At 33.0% G+C, this 19,798-nt stretch overlaps 3 protein-coding genes across 3 annotated transcripts; 1 reads left to right on the top strand and 2 right to left on the bottom strand.

Moving 5' to 3' along the window:
- Window positions 1–225: 225 nt before the first annotated feature.
- LOC111008218 (uncharacterized) lies at window positions 226–4,494 on the bottom strand. Its single transcript, XM_022280851.2, has 7 exons — window positions 4,321–4,494; window positions 3,678–3,744; window positions 3,523–3,584; window positions 3,346–3,435; window positions 3,128–3,264; window positions 1,252–1,309; window positions 226–698 (listed from the first exon to the last, which is right to left on the bottom strand). The coding sequence occupies exons 2-7, from the start codon at window positions 3,742–3,744 to the stop codon at window positions 489–491; spliced, it is 624 nt and encodes a 207-aa protein (XP_022136543.1). The 5' UTR covers window positions 4,321–4,494; the 3' UTR covers window positions 226–488.
- A 1,983-nt stretch (window positions 4,495–6,477) lies between these two features.
- On the bottom strand, window positions 6,478–9,868 carry LOC111008082 (nucleoside diphosphate kinase 3). The gene is made up of 7 exons (XM_022280658.2): window positions 9,671–9,868; window positions 8,744–8,881; window positions 8,062–8,099; window positions 7,909–7,959; window positions 7,488–7,655; window positions 7,293–7,405; window positions 6,478–6,858 (listed from the first exon to the last, which is right to left on the bottom strand). The coding sequence occupies exons 1-7, from the start codon at window positions 9,753–9,755 to the stop codon at window positions 6,735–6,737; spliced, it is 717 nt and encodes a 238-aa protein (XP_022136350.1). The 5' UTR covers window positions 9,756–9,868; the 3' UTR covers window positions 6,478–6,734.
- A 4,769-nt stretch (window positions 9,869–14,637) lies between these two features.
- Window positions 14,638–15,614, top strand: NDHS (NAD(P)H-quinone oxidoreductase subunit S). The gene has a single exon (XM_022280769.2). The coding sequence runs from the start codon at window positions 14,775–14,777 to the stop codon at window positions 15,495–15,497; it is 723 nt and encodes a 240-aa protein (XP_022136461.1). The 5' UTR covers window positions 14,638–14,774; the 3' UTR covers window positions 15,498–15,614.
- The last annotated feature ends 4,184 nt before the right edge of the window (window positions 15,615–19,798 follow it).

The raw sequence follows: 19,798 nt of genomic DNA, 5'->3' as shown, positions 1-19,798 counted from the left end.
ATTGATTCATACTAGTTTAACCGCCCAAGGTAAAATTTGAAGATTGGTATAGATATACAAGCTAAATTATATACATATTTTGTAAATTCTTTGAGGAATAGATATCAATATCAGCTACTATAAAGACGATGGAAATTTGAACTATTATCAAATTATTCTAAAGCCTTTAAAATATGTAGTAGGCAGTAAAAAACCGCTTCGAATAGTTGCAACACACAAGTAAAAAGAGAGAAAAAACGAGAGCTCAATTACTTTGAACTGAAACAGACTAAGAAGAAACTTTACACAAACTGAAAAATACAAAACTATAGTACTTGGTCCATAATCATCATCAAGCTAGAAAATGCTAAAATGTAAAGGGTTTGGTTAAAGAAAAAATGACAGGTAACAACTACATTACTTTTTGTCCCCTATCAACTGGCTACTACTATTGGGCGCAACATCTACAATTCCCACACAAATTTCTCCATCCATTGCATGAAGTTTCTTCATGCGTAGTTGCCGAAGCGGCCTCTTCCCCATGGAGGTCTTTGCTGGCGACCGCCACCATTGCGTTGTGGAGCACCATTTCCATTTTGTCGCTGCGACAACACCCTCAACCTCTGCTCCTTCATGTTGGCAAACAACGAGTCAAGTGTTTGTGGCCTCTGTCTTGGCATTGTATTTGTCTGGGGCTGCGCCCGTGCTGCTATTGCTACCTGCAGACAGAACCACGGTGAAAACTCAGATTGGACAATTGAGATCGAGACTTCCATTCATCGTCTTCTTTGATGAATGACTTCTCCAGACTTGTGATCAGAATACAGGTACTAAAGAGCAGTTTCTCATTAGATAAAAAAAAGGCATGCAGATTAATTATATGAATATCTACTATGTGGGCAATAATAGTAATGTGTTAAATGCTAATAGAGTACTCGGAAACAGAGATAGAGATAGCTAATAGCTTCTTAAAAAATCTATTAAGGGTGGTGCGTTTAGGAGTGATTATAGAAGGATTAATTTCCAAAAAAAAAAAAAGTTTAATTGATTTTACAAAATCAACATCCAAGTGGTACCTTCAAAATCAATTTAAAATAATTTTAAACTATTCTAAAATATATTTTTTTATTTTAGATTTGCGAACCTAATTGCTAGAAAGAGGAGTAATTAGACACTAAATAGAGATGGCTTCTTTTCAGCACTAGAAAGAACTAATTGCTACTAAAGATGCGAGAAGATGTATTTAGACAACCTCAGTAAGAAATATAGTACCTTGGGAATAAAGGTTCCATTAGTAAAAGGCTTCCTCTGTACCGGTGGAGCATCAAACCTGTACCAAGAATTATTGAAATAATTGAACAGAAGAAATATCATTTTATATACAGAACCGCAAGGCAAAATAAGTACTATCCAGTTAGCATTCCACAAACACCAATAATTTTCATCATGTCTTCAGGATGCAGATAGATCAGAGTATCTTACCTCCGTGAGCAAATTCAACGGTACCCAATCAAAGAAATAAAATACAAACCAGATCAGGAGAACGCACGCATCAAAAAAAGTGAATCAGCTCAAAATGTGTTACGCTTGATTGGAATGCAAAACGCACTTTCCGGTAAAATAGCAAGACTTTCCTCAAATCAATGACCACATCCTTTGCTTGATATTAGTGCACAATGAAAAGCTCCAATTAGTTATTAAGCAATGAATAGAAAATCTACTCCAGGAAGATTACTGTCCCGAACTTGAACCAGAAAATGAAGGCTTCAACCAGGATACGATAGCTTAAAAGTGGCATCAGCATGCACTTCTGCTGTACAAGTGTATTCCACTGTGACTAAAACCCAGAATCTCCACACAATACCTCACAGAAGAAGCCGTAAATGCCATTGTTCAACACATTATACCAAACCATTCATACTTTCTTCAACACTTTTGTTATCACAGGATTAACAACAAAATTACCAGAAGTACAGTGTTCTTGTTTTACTTGCAACATGCAAAATTTCAATTCCACCACGGGGGAATCTAATTAAGAGGATGATGGCCAGGGTGACTCAAGAAAGATCAAAAAACATACTGTTCACAAGTGGAAATTTTTCAAGTCAAAGGTCTCGTCACTTGCAGATTTATAACTAGTCAATTAGTACTGGAGACTTGTCGACATGGTAGTTTGATGGCCGGTGACAGCAAATGGGAAAGGAAAGCCAAACCAGGGTCAAGGAAACTACCAGACCGATCAAATAGATACAAATAGGTGCAAATTCTGACACCATCACATTCCGCTTGGTTCTTTGCATGCAATTATTGAAAGCAGAAGTATATTTGTCAATTGTCATCCACCAGGAACGGAATATTAACGACGGCAGACTTTGAACATGGTGAAAAAGACTACTGTGGAATTGTCGTTTAAAGGATGATACCACAATCTTAATCCTCTGGTATAATTGAAACATCACACATCTTGCAAAGCAGCTTCCACATCCTTACAAAAGATAACTGGTCGAGGCTGCTCTAATCTTATGAATCGTCTATGAAGAATCGAGTTAATCCAAAGACAATAAACACATTTAATAAGGGCGCAAACACTCAAAACTATACACACTCATCCAATGTACACAAAAGCTTTCTTTACCACCAAATTTTTCCCGATTGTTGCAGCAGTCAAATTCATTCAAATTTCCAAATTATCTTTGTCCCACCTTCTGCCGACTCCCATCAATCACTTATCAGAAAACCAAAATATAACCCAACACATTCCGAAACCAAACTTAAGAAGATAAAGCAGAATCAATCCCAGGCAGCATGGAAGAAATGAAATAATTTGAAATACCCCCCACTTCAATTCAACTGGTTGAAGCATAAATTTATCACAGTTGTTCCAAACCAACACATAATGTCGCTAACTTCATATAGTTAAACTTGATGGGTATTGTAGAAGTCATCAATTTTGTATAAACGTGATTTACCTGTCATAACATCAAAATATCAAATCAAACCAACAAGCTATCAGATTTCAAATGTTCTTCTTCTGGATTTCTTCTTCTATTTATTTCAGATTCAGTAAGTTGCCAGGATTGTTGAAGTAAAACATATAATCCTCATTCACAATGAAAGCTTTCTGTAGGCCAAAAAGTACACCCAATACCTTGTCTTACTCCAATTTGGTGCCCTCCGATTAAAACCTCTAGGGCGAATTGGAGCAACTGCAGCCTTTCTTGCAACCTCTGCTGCCAAAGGAAACTGATTCCCTTGAAAATTTGACCTTTTTTTGGCCAAAGCCCCCTAAAAAATAAATGAAAATTTAGAAACAACCATACAAAATAACCAAAAGAAATGATATGCAAGCTAAATAATTGAATAAACCTGTCTTAGAGAAGATCTTGAGTCCATAAATCGCTGCAACTTCCTAGGTCTATCCTGAGTAGCATTATTTGGAAATTTCTGCGTTTTGTTCTGCATGTGAAAATATAAACCATTATTATAATAAAAAGGAAACTAAAAATTTCCAAAATAAATTACTCAGGTAAAACATATTCTTACCGGAAGCCGTCTTTGCTTTCTAGTTTTGTTTCCAGTATTTTTGGACATTTTGATAATGTCGTCTAAATTAACAAAAAGACAGAAAAATTATAATCAATAAATTATCAGGAGGCACGTAAACTCAGAAGTACTAACGCAAAAATTTCAGAACCAACCTAAAGCCATGTCCATCTTCTTCTCGGTTATGGCAATTGCCTCAGTAGTAAGTGGCTTAGCCGCCATCTATAACAGAAGATTAAAAACCAGAGTTAATGGTGAACTGAGGAAAGAAACCATTTGAAGAAATTTGCAAGTAGATCAATATAACCAAATCGTCGACAGAAAGAACAGGTAACAAGGTTGCTCAAAGAAGCTATAAGAGTTCAGAGAGAACAAAAACAAACAGCACATACCAAATCTTGTTCCGAAAGAAGAAAGAAAAAAATAAAAGTCTACGCAAGGTCTCAAGAGATAATCCAGGCTTTCGTATCAACTTCAGAAATAGAAAATTGGTAACTAGTACAATAAACTTTCAAGGTTTCAAGAAAATCGAAGAAACCACGCTCTGGTGTCATCTAATTACGAAAACAGCAAATCCATCCGAACACACGCCTTTAACGACAAAACCCTAACAGAACCAACCAAGAAAACTCCTCGCACTCAACATAACAAATAAAAGCATAACATGAGGGACAGTAATCTACTCCGCCTCCCCGAAAACACCAAACAACATCCATAACCGACTCCTCAAAATCCAAAACAAAGATCTAGGGTTTCAATCGTCAAAACAGAGATCTACACAGAACAGGAAGAACTCACCTCTTGACGAGAAGATAATTCGTCGCTCGAGAAAACGATCGGAGAAAGATCACGAAGAAAATTAGGGCAGAAATCTTCCGAAGATCCTGAACGGAACAATTCCAGAGGTTCGCGGGAGAGTTGATTCCTCACCGCCGAAGGAAAAGGAGACGCGGGGTGAAAAAAATAGGGCAAAGCAAGGTAATATATAGGGTGGAAGGAACGACGTCGTTGCGAAGATACTTCACGTAGAAAAATATTTAAGGAGGTTTGATTAGGATTTGGAGTCCGCATTAGCTGGAGGAACCGAAGATATTGCTTGTCCCTGTGAGCGGCCCGGAGTTTACGTACGGGGTAGATGACAGCTCAGCATTTTGAAAGCAACCACTCAAATTGTGACAAGTCATCGGATCTTGGTTAGCCTTAGCCTTGGCAAATTCACCTGTGTGGAGCGACCAATTTTCCCCTATGAAGAACTTTATCCTACCATCATTTATGTTGAGATGTAGCAATTTTCGTAGCTTTATTTTTTTTTACCCAAAGGTACTTTATTGAAAACTACATAGTGTAAGATGGGTATTAAGGAAACACAAAGCCTATGTGGTAATCTCTACAAACCAATCAAAAAGGTCAGTGAGCCGAAACAAGTTAAGCTTTCAATTAAATGCATAAGAAGTAGTTTTGTGGGTTGCCTGATTTGAAGACTTTTAAGTATTGGTTACAAACAAATGACGTAATCGAGTCAAGACATTACTTTTAGTTATTGTACCTCGATCTTTGTTGTATCTTTAAAAATATTTTTTTGAAAAATACATATATTTTTATAATAGAAGTTATAAAAGTAATTTCTAAGAAAATAATTATAAGTACATGTAATTTAAAGGAAAGTACTCTTATGGTCTATATGTTTTCAACCATAGGTTTGTTTAGTCTCTGTGTTTTTTAAATTGTACATTTATGCCCCCTACTTTCCTAAAATAGGTTTAAACAGTTAATCTACCTACAAAAAAGTCTCTAACAAAAACATGATTGAATTGATGTACAATATGAGTTACACAAGATCGTCGCTTTAGGATGGTCATATACAACTTGATTGGATAGATAAATATCGCGATCCTAAAACAACATCATTGTATCTTTTCATCTCACTACATTACATCGAGCGATATTTTATTCTAATAACACCATGATAGAGTGTAGGATCGCAATATTATTCTTCTAGTAATGCATCACAATGTTCATCCTCATATCATGTTATGTGTTGAACAATGCGATATGAAATCTATCACAGTAATGGTTGTCTAATAACCTTATGGATCTATATACACTAAAATAATCTATTTCCACAACTTTGTTCCGTTATTTCTTATTTGAACCAATTCATGCTCATGACTCATGCATAAGTTGCCAAAAGTAGTTTTTTGTTTAGGCGAAAAATGTTCAAAAATAATATTGAAAAAAAAAACAACCACTTTCAACTTTAAAGCTTAATCATCTTTTGATTAGAGAATTAACATAAATCTATTAGTGGGGGACCCTTTAAACATATTCTATAAAAATCCACTGTTGATGTATACTCCTATAATTCATTAAAATTCGTTAACCACTCTATTGATTCTAATTATGCATCGCAATTATTAAATACAATAAACAAATACGTACTCGATCAATTAAACTCTTTAATCTTAAATTGGATAGATTAACCAAATGAATTCACATCTTTCACCAAATGTCATATAAGCAAACATATTAAACTGGAGTTCCTAACCTGACTATTTTTAAGACATAGATCTACGTATTTCTACATCATACATGTTTCATTTTGGTAGGTTTTCTTTTATAGATATATCAATTTAGTCCATGACCTAATTGTCCATTAAATATTAACAAAAATCTGACATAGACACTTAGAAACATCCTAGCAAGACAAATAAAAGTTGTAAAGAGAGTAAAATGGACAAAACTTCCATCATGAAGATTATGGAATAAGCTCCTCCTGAATTCCTGCCTGATTTAGTAGTATATAGACACAATGTAGGATTTTAGGAGGAAGCTCGTCCTGAATCTTCATGAGGGAAGTTTTTTCCGACAAAAATATGAGAAGAACTTCGAAATAGAAATTATTGTAAAATGCTACTAATATAAGAATATATATATATATAAAGGGACATTGAATGATAAGGTTCTAATAATGAAGAATTAGAAAATTGCTTATTTCAGTAACTAAGTTCTACCAACTGTTCGTGTGTTTGTAGTAAATACTCTCAAAAATTGTTTGCTTGTAGCACATCAATGGGCCACGGCCTCGGCTCAGCACATATTTTATTCGCATAATTATGAAAATACCCGCTGCTCTTCACGGGTACTGCTGCCTAGCTCGAGTAAAATCCAGAAAGAAAAAGGGGAAAAAAAAACAAAAGGGAAAGGAAAACTCATCAGTCATCTCCGTAAATCCATTTCTCTGCATTGCTTGTGTAACTAACCAATTCCTCTGGTTTGAACCACAACTTGATCTCATCTTTGGCAGTCTCTGGTCCATCGCTTCCATGGATGATGTTCCTGTACATTTAATCAAAGCAGAATAAGGTCATTAAATAGTTGTTATCATTTAATTTTAGTTCCTCTACGAGTGAACTTAGATGCTCAGATGACAAATAGTAGTTTTCTAATCAAATGAATTATAACTGTTCATGTTATGATGATTGATGTCTAAAATTATCTGAACAAAATCAGAATATTATGAATTACTATTTATGTAGTTAAATATTTGAAATGAGACTCCCATGAATGCTGAAATGCACGGGAGTGACAATCTTGACTCTTAAAGCAACATCACGTCTTCTAATATCTAGATTTTGAGATATTTACAATGGAGAAATGAACTATCTCTATCAGAAAGTGGGGAAGTTGGCTGAGAGAGTGATTCTCATGTTCTGTTTCTTTTCCTACAAGTGATGACCGATAAGCATTATATTCAATTAGTAAGACATTACCTGCCAACTACGACAGCTAGATCCCCTCTAATGGTTCCAGGCTCAGATTTCTGTGGATCCGTTGCTCCAATAAGCTTTCGGCCATATCTGATCACTCCCTCTCCTTCCCAAACCTGCACATTTGAAGAATCATGGGGTTCATCCGAGCTCAAAAGTAGTTACAATAAAAGAGAGAGATTTCTGGTTCTGACTAACCATTGCAATAACGGGGCCAGAGCTAAGGAAGTCACAGAGGCCATTAAAGAAGGGTCTTTCTTTCAGATCATGATAATGCTTCTGGGCAAACTCCTTTGAAGGAACAATAACTTTAATGCCTACCAGTTTAAACCCTTTCCTCTCAAAACGAGATATGATTTCTGCAATCTGTTTCAGAGTAAGAGTATTGAATCAGATGAATATTTGAACACCCTTCCCAATCAGGAAAAAACTAACAAACAGTACAGAGTAAAACAACTATTATTATTTTAAGTTATACGCTTATGTGGGATTGGGATAGATCATAGAGGAATAATAGAAAGCTTGTAAACCTCTACCAAGTGTTCTAAAGCAGAGCTGTCAAATATCAAATCAGAATTGGCGCTAAGAAAAATGTTGCAAGGGTACGGTATAATCTTACCAGCCCTCTCTGCACACCATCAGGCTTTATGGCTATAAACGTGCGCTCGAACTGAGAGAAGTTATGAGAAAGTACGTAAGTAATAATGATCACTGGCTATTCGGTAAGGATAAGGAAAACGACAACGAAAAATCTAAGTTTATCATATATTACCTCTGCAGCATGGGCTTCCTGCTCCTGGAGCATGTAAGCTACATCAAAAGAAAAGAAAATTAAGTGCAAGTTAGGACGGTGAACCGAAACAATGGGAGAGGACGAAATCTCATTCTAATTTTAACTTTTTGTTAATGACATTTTATATATGCTATATAGATGATCAGTAGTCTACATAATATTTCGTTGATTGATTCTAATACAACCACCAAATATGGAGTCGTGTAAGAGTTCTAAAAACAACTAAAATCAAGATTCCAAAGTTTTAAAAATTAAAAGGAAAAAAGATAAACAAAAGGATGATTCGAAGGTGGAAATGTTTAAATCGTGGGTTAGTTAACAAATAACAGCGCCAGAAGTTCTAAGAAAGCAGGGCAGTGAAATTGGAACAGCAGAAAGTATGCCTCGATTCTAGGACTCTGCGTACGCATCATCCATGGATGTGACCAGACGCTGGAGAGGGGTTAACTTGAAATTGGTTAAGCATTCAACCTCGATTACAAGCCGAACGTATAACTAAACACTACGCGGACGCTATGAATTCATAGGGAAGAAATACCGGAGGCCACAACATCATAGTCAAGCCGGAAATTCTAATTCTACCTCAGCGAATGGAAGAAATTTTAGAGCATTTTTCCCAGAAACAATGACGAGTGTATTATAAGAGTTTTGTCGACTGAACCTGCTGCAGGGAGAGCAAACAGTCCAGAAATCCATCCTCTAGATGCGTATCCAGAACCGGCATTCTCATAAACTGAAGCTAAAGAAGGCAACCTTTCTCTCAGCGATACTGCTGCTGCGGAAGCCACGGCTCTTCCTCCTGCCATAGAAACAACATAAACCGGTAAGGATAGTTCTCATTTCGATAAACCGGAGTAATTCACTGCCAGTCTTCAATCCATGCGAATATACAAAACTGACATCGAAATACAAGGCTACAATCTCTCATTTCAATTCTTCAAAGTCTTTCATTCACTCACAATCACTGTTGTCCATATATCGCACAGACATATACAAAACCGCCATTGAAAAACGAAGTAAATCGCACTTTTTAATAAAGAAATTGCCACAGAAAATCAATAAAGCCATAAAACAGTCACAAACAGAGATTCATCCATTTCAGCTTGAATAATTGCCTAAACGAACAAACAGATCCCGCGTCAAAGCAACCTAACGAACAATTGCCTAAACGAACAACCGATGTAATACGAAGCTAAAATCTCTCACTACAATTATTCGGAGTCATTCATCCACAATTCACACTGTCTACATAGCACACAGTGATAACCAAAAAACCAACATTGAACTACAAAACAAATCACGCTTCCTAAGAGACAAATTGACAAAGAAAAACCGATAAACAGTCACGAAACTGAGATTCATCCATGTCAGATTGGATATTTGCCTAACGAACAGGAACAAACAAATGCCGCATCAGAACAATCTAGCTTCAAAATTCAAGAAACTACCAGTAAAAAAAAAATATATATATATATTATACCGCAGCCTTACGATCGAGCAATACAATAACCAGAACCGAGATGCACAGGATCAGAATAATCAAAAAGCGCAAAAGCAGAAGCAACGGAGTAGAGATGATATTAATTACCATTGGAATAAGAGCGAGAGCTCCTGGAAGCAGCGAGGATGGACCTGGAGGCTCTGGAAGCAGATCTGCAGATCTTGGAACTCATTCTCAACAGCTGAACCGGAAAATTTCAGCGGAGAGAGAGTGGAGTGAGAAGGCTGAAGAGAGAGAGAGAGAGAGAGAGGTTTATATGAAACAGAGGGATGGGTTGTTGAGTTCGTGTGGTTGGTTAGGTTAAAAAGGTAAACGAAAACCGTTAGGGAGGGACGCGAATACCAATGCGATGCGTTTCCGTCACCGTCTCTGACTGAACTGCCGTTTGGCAATTCAATTTCATGAACTTCCGCTAATCCGCTCATTTAATCTTCGTTTAATTAATAAAACCCATCCCAGGGAGAGTATTAAATTTTTGTCAAAAATGTCAGACATTTTTTTTTTGTGTACTCGACATTTTCGTAGTATTATAAAAAAATTTAATATCATCGATATAAACATAATCTCAATATTAATAATTTTTAACTTATTTAAAAATAGTGTCGTATACCTTCAACCAACCAAGTGGTTGTGAGTTCGAATCCCCCAACATATTGTATTAAAAAAAAAACTTATTTAGAAATAGTGAAATCGTTGTTAATGCAAAAATATTTTTTTATGAATTTTTATTTTTATAACATTTCAAATATCCATCACTACTCCACTAAAAAAAGTATATTTTTAAAAAATTAAAACCTTTTTAAAAAATTTTAAAAATATATATATCGGAGACGAGTTCCCCACGAGGAAATCATTCTCGATCACGGAATCTTCGCCCCCTCCTTGCCCCCAAAATTTCAAAGACGATGACAACTTCAACATTTTATAGATATTTTCATGAAATTGATACCTTGACAATTAAAACTAGCTTGATCCTATTAATATTATCGTTTTTATCATCTTTTGATTCTTTAAATTTTAAATTATTTTATTTCAATTTTGTAAATGACATAAAGACTTATATTTAATCTAATTTTTATAAGTACTTGGGGATGAAACTCATGATTTGATTTGCTAGCTTGAATGCTTAGATTAGATTGATAAGAGAAAATGAAGAAAATACTATCGAAACTGATTAGAGGAGTATTTTAAAGTTCATTCTGGCTTTTATTCCAAAGTGGGAAGGAAAAGATATATAAAGGTAGGACATCCATCACAGCTACAATGACTCAGTTGAGACCTTTTTTTATTTGATTCAAGAGGTGATCAACCGCCGCCTTTGACCTTAAAATAGAAATACAGAACTGTACTTATTAATTGCTGTCATAATTTTAATATACACTAAAATGAGATCAAAATTCTAGGATGTTATCATGTGTCAGTGTATATGAAGTGTAACTTTATTTTGAGTATTTTGATTTTTTTGAAGTATGAGCACCGCACAACTTAATTAGTTAAAGTGGTTAGGTATTTGATTTCAAATCGGATTTAAATTTGCATTGAATAATTTAAAATAAAAAATAAAAAATTTCCCACCCACTACCTTACATCAAAAGAGTTATGTTCGCATTTTTACATAAAATAGTATTCTTTTTCCTTTTCCTTTATTCCAACTTTTTTTTCTCTTCATTTTCTTTTTAGATCTTATGGTAACATGAAGATTTCCAAAGGTGGGTTGCTCAAGTACCAAAGAGACAGCAAGAAAGAATCTCTTTTCTATTAACTTTTATCCACTCACTTTCTTTGTTTGCTTCCATTCACTTTTTCCCTAAGATTCTTTAATATTGTTTCCTTCCTTTTGGCCTATTTTTATATAATGAAGGGAAAAGAAATATGGAATGAAAGATGGGAACACGTGGATTTTAATTTGGGCAATTTTGTACCTTTTAATTTTACTAAACATTTTTTTTAGAAATATCGAGTTACATAAAAATGGGAGAGGTGAGTATTTGAACTTCTGAACTCAAGAGTAAAAATTATGGGTGTTACTTTTCTATGCATGGACTAAATTCTACGTAGACTTGGTCTAAAATGATGCGAGAAATCCTCTTTAAGCATCCACAAGCAGGGATGAGATAAATGTTTCCAGTAGTAACTGAAGCATAAATGGAGACAGAGAAATTAGAATATGTTATCATCCCACCCTACTACTATTATTATTATTATGTTTAAAAAATTTCTAAACATAAATATTTATATGTACAATTTATAAGACATTGTTGCCTTTTGAGACTTAATGCCTTGATAATTTAAATTTTATAATTTTTTATGTTTTATAAATCATAAGATATTCTTAAGAAATCAAGAATGTTATCTTTTTAAATTGAGATTTGCTATGAAAATTTAACCATTTAAATAGAAATTATGCCGAAAATTAACATTTAAATAAATACCTAACGTAACATGGTTATGAAAATATTTGGGTCAATTAGTTTGGATTATTTAGGTTATATATTCAAATTAAATTTTTGTTTAAAAAATAGTAAAGTGTTAGTTTCTTGAACATCTTTACTTTTTTCAAAAAAGTTTAGATTAAATAACTCCGTGACAACTTATATAATAAAAATCATACTAAAAAAGACTTAAGGAGCCGTTTGTTTTTTTGGGAATGTAGATGTCCGACATCTTCAGATGTCTGGAATCTCATATGCCCGGAATTTTAGATGACCGGAATTTTAAATAGCCACGTTTGTTTTGTAGAAAAATTTATAAACATATATGGGAATATTTTGATAACCATGTTTGTTTCGTACGATTTATTCGTGAGAATATTCTAAAGTTATGTAATGTTACAAAAATGCCCTTACCGATCATCATACAATTTATATGTTAAATTTAATGTTATTTGAATTCATATAAAAATTGTACTTTTATTAATTTAATGTTATATTTTTATGTCAATTTTAGTTTATGTTTGGTGACTATAGGAAGAATAAAATAAATGAAAGATTACACCCTATATTTGAATTACAAACAAATTAAGATATTATACATTGACTAATGTTTAGTTTATATTTAAATGTAGCATATAAATAAAATTGTATTTGGACATTTATCAATGAATTAGTGCATACATTTATTTTTAAAATAAAATAAAATAAATGAGAAATAAATATTATTGATGAAAAAATATTATAGAACAAAAATAATGAGGGACAAAATTGTCAAAAGAAGATGTCTTCAACACGATAGTCTTAGAAACCCATGTTGCAGGAGGACATCTACTCATCTAAAATTGCTCAGATGCCTCCCGTATAGGCATACTATGATGCACGGACATCTAAGAATATCTGGGTATCCAACATTCCTATCAAATAAACACGGACATCTGGATAATCATCCCACATGAAACAAAGGCCCCTAAAAGAAATCAAATTTTATTTTTTATAAAATTGTTAGTGACATGGAATAACATTGAATTAAAATAAATAGAAACATATTTAATTTTATCATAATTCATAAGTAAAAAGAGAGATTTTAATTACTAAACTTGGTTCAAAGCAAATTAAATTTTAATTTCAGTGAGCCCCTTAACTAAAAATCTACCTTCCATTTATTTGAAAACAAATAAAGTCAAAAGTTATAACCCACCCAAGCCCACATGCACATATTTATTTTTTGATTTGCAAAATTCTTTTAAAAATCTTTAACTAATATATGTCAATATGAGTTTAGCTCAACGATAATTGATATATCTTTGATGTCATAAGTTGGAATCCTTTCTTATTTATTGTACTAAAAAAAATAAAAAAATAAAAAATATTTTACTTCAAGTATCTCCACAATAGTATGATATTGTCTACTCTAGACATAGTGTTCACGACTTTATTTTTGGTCTCACTCAAAAGACCTCTTACTAATTAAGATAATTATCATTTATTCTGATTAAATCAATGTTAGATTTTGTTTGTACTCCTTTCAAACTCAACAGTAACTTATTTCAATAATTTCTTCGAGGAATAAACAAGATTGTTGAGGAAGATAAAGTTTTAACTTAGCCCATCATTTTGAAGTTAATTTAAAGCTTTCGCTGTTTTAGCCAAAATTTTGATTTTCATCAATATCTTTCTCATTTTGTCAACTTCAACATCTTGAGCAAATCGAGGCACCACTAGGAGATCGACAAGTGTTACTTAAATTGTCTGATCATATTCCACATATGTTTGCTTGTCAATGTGATTCTTGAGAATGGGGCATCTGGTTGGCCAAGAGAATTTTGGGGGTAGCAATGTCTTTTTAGCCACACATTCACTTGTTCATAGATATCATATTCATATCACACTCCAATGAAATCTAAGCCACATATTAACTATCCTGTCTTATAAAATTTAGTTATTGTACCCAGTTTCATCTTTATCCTCATTTTTGTTAACTTAGCCTATAAAGTCATAAAATTAGAAATATTATATGTCATTCACCTTAAAATTGAAAAAATAAAGAGATTAGAGCATTTCATAGTTAAAGAAATCGAATCAACGAGTAATTTGGTAAGGTTTAATGCTTTGATTTTTGTGCAAAAACGAAGGCCAACAAAATAAAGTGGCTAGAGAGGGGAGTAAATTCCCCCTCGTGGCAAATTAGTACCTCCCACTCCCTCTTTTTTATTTCCAAATCCTTAGAAAAATAATTAAAAAAAATAACACGGTAGGTAGAGATTAAAATTTTACGAAAATAAAAAAACACGTCTTGAAACTTATCCCGACTTTGAAGTTTGAGTTACCCAACATCTAACACGTGACGATTAGTTATCAATTAGGGACGAGTAGAGATTGAAAACTGAAATGTCACCTCTTCTACTGTCATTCAATTAAAATATTATTCAATATTTGTTCTAATTTTACTTGGGTTTAATTTCATACAGAGTTTAGTGATTCGAATTACGTGCAAGATAGGTAGAAATATCAAAAGAGAAAAAAAAAATATCCGTGGCTATCAAAATTCGAAATCATCCCAAAAATCATTAAAAAACGAGATATTTTTATTATTCCTCATTTAAAAGGAGGATGAAATGAAGCAAAAGGCTTCAAACATTTATTGGTGAAGAAGAAGATAATAGAAAATACCAAACCAAAGAAAGCCAGTTGAAGTGGGTAATGCTACAGTGACAGTCACAGACTCACCGCAAGCAGAAGCAGAAGCCATAGCCATAGCCATGGCGTCCTCCATCTCCCTCCCCACTCCGCATCTCAAATCCACCTTCCTCGGCCAAAACCGCCGCCGCTTCCTTCCCCACCGCCGATTCCCCCTTCCCCAGCGAGCCTCATCGAGCCATCGCGTTTTCCGGCCCGCCGCCGAGTTCGATTTGGGTCAGCTTCTCGGCGGGAGAGGCCTCTGCAATGGCGAGCGAGGTCTGAGAGAGGAGCTGAAGAGAGACGTTGCGGAGATTCCGGCGGAAATAGGGGGTGAAATTCCTGAAATCCCCGAGAAATCGGCCGCCGCTGGGGTTTCGGAAGATGGATTCGAGAAGGAATTGATGGGCCTAACCGGCGGATTTCCCGGCGGAGAGAAGGGATTGCGGAAATTCATATCGGAAAATCCTCCTCCTCCTCCGACTCCGAAAGCGAAACCGCCCGCTTCAAATTCCGGCGAAATCGGTGCGATTATGAGTTCGCAGAAGCCGAAGCCGCCGGATCTGCCGCTGCTGCTGCCGGGAATGATCGCGATTGTGAAGAATCCGAACAATCCGTACTACATGTACTGCGGAATTGTTCAGAGAATCACAGATGGAAAGGCAGGGGTTCTTTTCGAAGGGGGAAATTGGGATCGATTGATCACGTTCAGGCTGGATGAACTCGAACGAAGAGAAAAAGGACCTCCAATGAAGAACCCTAGATCGGCTGTTCTAGAACCGCTTCTTCAAAAGGATTCTCAATGAATTCCGATCGGTGGTGCTGAATTTTCTCTGCAGTTTTCTGTTTGTTTCCCGGCTCGGAAAAGAAAATGTGTGAATATTCATTCCCAATCTCAGAATTAAACAGGTTGATTTTTATGATTCGTGTTGCTTTAAAGTTTAACGAGTGATTTATTAGAGATAGAATTGATCAAATGATAGAACATGGAGTGTGAGAAATCAAGTTCTTAAATTTTAGTTTAGCCCAAGAATGTTAAGAAAACAAATTGAAATTGACCCGATTGAAAAGAATTTGATTGATTGAAATTTGTATATTTATTAATGTTATGAAACTGAATCAATGGTCAAACTAATTGAATCAACTAAATTCATTCAATCATACAGAAAATGAGTTTTGGAAGCTGGAGACCGATGATGCAGTTTTTAATGGGCAGAAATGAAATGGTAGAATGTTATTAATAAAATATAGTTATTTATTAAAATTTAAATATGTTTGAAAATCAATTAATCTTCTAGAAAAAAATCAATTAATTATTCTAGATCAAATTTTGTTCTTTTTAATTTGGTGATTTTATGAAATGGGGGAGAAAGACTACAACGTTGTTACTTGTTAGGCATTTGAAAATCAATTTTTTTTCCCGCAAAGGAAAAAATAACTTTTCGTAAGAGCTCAAGGAGCGAGAGAAAAACTTCAGTTCCGCTTTAAAAAAAATCCTCAACGAGAAATAAATACAAGAAAATAACTTATAAAATAAATAAATAAAAAATAAAAAAATAATGTGTAAGACAATAAGTTAAGTTGATTGTAGCAATTTGTAACACTTCTTCTGTCTGGAATGCCTAATTCTAATAAATTTTTTCTGGCCAAAATCATGACATAAAATCAGTTAAAAACTCCGCCATTATCCAATGCAAATCAAAACGACTTATTATATTTTATTTGGTGATAGCGTTAGAGTTTGAGAAACAAAGATTTTTTGGTACATTTGTTTATAGACTTTACTCTTCGTAAACCTTATCTGGTAAAGCAAAGAAAAACAAGATTGTGCCACATATTTTGTGAATGAGGCCTCTCCTTCCATTTACAAAAGGAAGTTCTCAAGTCTCGAACCATTTGAATTGTCTATTTGATGATCTCTTTGATTTTCTAAGATTTATGGAAGACTAATGATGTACGAGATTCTCGACAATGCGCCCATGAATTATAATGGTGTTAGAACATCAAGACCTCTCAATTGTGGAGTTAGCTCGACTGGACCACCTCGACCTCAAGACATTGGTGGTCAACTCAGTTTGGCCACCTTGAACTCTTGTCTTTGATGGTATGCCCTGCAGTTAAGCTAAAGAAGCTGGTCAACTAGATATAACAATATTTATTTCGCTTTTGTTTATGAACTTCCAAATGTTCTATTTTTATTCCTCGACTTCCAACTATATTATTTTAGTGTAGCCTTTAATTTAGAATTAAAATTTATTTGAGTTCTAACTCTTGACAAGAAATGTGAATTATTTTTTTCTTTAAACCTGGCGGCAAAAATATTAAATAGTGTAGTCTACACACAGAATTATATTTATCTCAACGAATATCTACTTCCCAAGGGGGATTTTCAGAAGTCTACGACTTGATTAACCCCAAGAAAAATATAAACATGTGGAACGAGTCATTCCAGCTAGTTTGAATATTCCAAGTGTCAAGTTATATGAAATTTGTTAATATTTTGGGACTGAAATTGATAATTCGAAAGTTCAAAATTAAAGTGTAATAATATTGAAAATTCAAGTTTGTTTGGTAATGTCGTTTCCGTTTCTTGTTTTCCGTTTCTAATTTTATTAAGAAATTTAGGTATTTATATTTCTTGTTTCTCATTTCATATAGATATTCTCAAAATTGTATAAAACTTGTGGAAACCATAAAAATAAACTTTTTGTTTTTTGTTCACATTTCTAATTATTCCAACATAAGTAAAAATGTTGTTTTATTATTGTTGAGTCTATGAGTGTTGGAGGTAGTGTAATTCTATTTTTCTTTATTAAAAATTAAGAAACAGAAACAAAAAATAAAAGCATTATCAATTGGTCTTTCGGGATCAAAACTTTCCAAGTAATTATTTTTATCATATTCTAAAAAAATCGACGAGATATTAAAATCTCATTAATGTACTACATAATATCAATAACAACAATTATTAAAATCTCATCTATGCACGTCAAAATTTTCAAATCATTTTCGTTTACATTTTTCAACATTTTTATTGACATCAGCATTTGAAACATTAATTCTCCGTTTATCGTGGATTGACCTGGGTGTGGAAAGAATGGAAAGGGCATCAAATTGGAGGTCTCGAACGACATGTCGGATTGAAGTTCTAAATTTAGTTGTCTGACTGATTTGAAATTAGACTAATTTTCAAACGAAAACGTGTAGTTGTGGAATTATGTTAATGCTTCTGTTCAACGTCATCCATTTTCTAACCCAAAATAATAATAATAATAATAATAATCATCATCACAGATTAACAATCAACTTCAACCATGTCCTTTTTCAAGACTCAGTCTCATCTCATGTTTTTCCTTTTTCCTACTAATTTTACTTTTTCAATCCCTAATTCTTTAACATATGTCCTTTTCAAATTAAAAAAAAAAAAAAAAGAGTTAAGCTTAATCTGAAACGATTATATTTTTAGTCTTTCATTTTTTGGAATTATGTTTAATTCCTCCTAATTTTCCTTAGTGTATTCTTCACGTTATTTACCAACATATTTAGATTATTAACCAATTTTCAAAACAAAAATAAAATTTAAAAAGCTATTCGCTCTTGTGTCTGTCTTTCTTTCTTTCCTTTTTTTTTTTTAATTGTGTTTGTTTCCTCACCATCTTTGTTGGTATGAATTTTATTTAAAAAAAATATACTTGATTTCCTAGCCGTTTTGAAATTTAAAAAAGCTTTTAAAATCCAAATCTTTTTTCTTTTTGTTGTTGAAATGTGGTTTAAATTTTGAAGTAAGTAAATAACAAAAAAAGAAAAAACATATAGATAGGACTCAGGAATAGTATTTATAAGTTTAATTTTCAAAATACAAAATGGTTATGTTTTTTTGTTCTTTTCAGGATTTGGTTTAGGTTATCTCTAATTTGCCATAAATTAAAAATTAATTATTATAAAGAAAGAAAAGAGAATTTCAATGTTTTCGTTAAATTTTCTTTCTCCTGTTATAATGTAAAATGTTGTAAAATTTTCTTGTCCTCTAGTCATTTTATCTCTTTTTCTCTTCAAATTTTTTGGTAACTCTTTTTCTTTTCCCAATGAGTGTGTATTTTCCTTAACAAAATTGTACTACAACTTGGAAATATTGTGAGGTTTTTATGGTCAAATTATTTATTTTTTCTCCAATCATGTGTCATTGAACGGTAAAAAAAAAAAAAAAAAAGAGTGACTTTCATGGTTGAATCTTTTTCTTCCCTCTTTCTCCGTTGAATTTTCAACTTCGTGATATTTTACAATACTAAAGTAAAAGAAGTGTTATCCATGCTAATTGAAAAAAATTTAATATTATTTTAATCTATGTATTTTTAACTATTTTTTTTTTCAAAATTGTCCCTATATTTTTAAAGCGATCACTTATAAAATTTTAACACAAAATTTTAACATAATATAAACTATTTAATATAAATTGATGGTTACATTTAATAAAATTTATTAGTTATATTAAATTGTTATAATACTAAATTTTAACATAATATAAACTATTTAATATAAATTGATGGTTACATTTTATAAAATTTATTAGTTATATTAAATTGTTATAATACTGTATTCACTATTATTTTTTATTATTTTTTAGATCAAAAATTTAATTTGAGGCACTCAAGGGCTCGAATTATGTACTCACTGCTATTTTTTTATTAGTTTTTTTAGAACAAAAATTTAATTTGAGGCACGCAAAGACTCGAATTATGTACTCACTACTCTATTTTTTTTATCAGTTGGTTATTTGATAATCTATTTTATTATTAGTTCTTTATTTGCCACACTACTTCGGTGATATCTGTTTATATACAAAGGATAACTATAACTCATAATTGAATATGATTGAATATTCAGTTATCTTTGCTACTTTCATCATTTGCTCAAACTCTTGTATTGTTATTTCTTCATTTTTTCTAATATTGGTTTTTACTTGTTAGGTCAAGTACAAATTTTCAAACTTACAAGCGATAAGAATGTTAAGATATTGATAAATGATTAAATTTACCATAATCCATTAGTTTAAGCATTTGAAATAAGTTAAGTTTCCTGCTAAGAAAATGATGGAAAGAAATGTAAT

The sequence above is a fragment of the Momordica charantia genome, assembly GCF_013281855.1.
Source record: "Momordica charantia cultivar OHB3-1 chromosome 10 unlocalized genomic scaffold, Mcharantia_2.0 BLBB01000010.1, whole genome shotgun sequence".
NCBI classification, from domain to species: domain Eukaryota; kingdom Viridiplantae; phylum Streptophyta; class Magnoliopsida; order Cucurbitales; family Cucurbitaceae; genus Momordica; species Momordica charantia.
The sequence above is the reverse complement of the archived record's forward strand: the minus strand, read 5'-3'. Positions and strand labels throughout refer to the sequence as shown.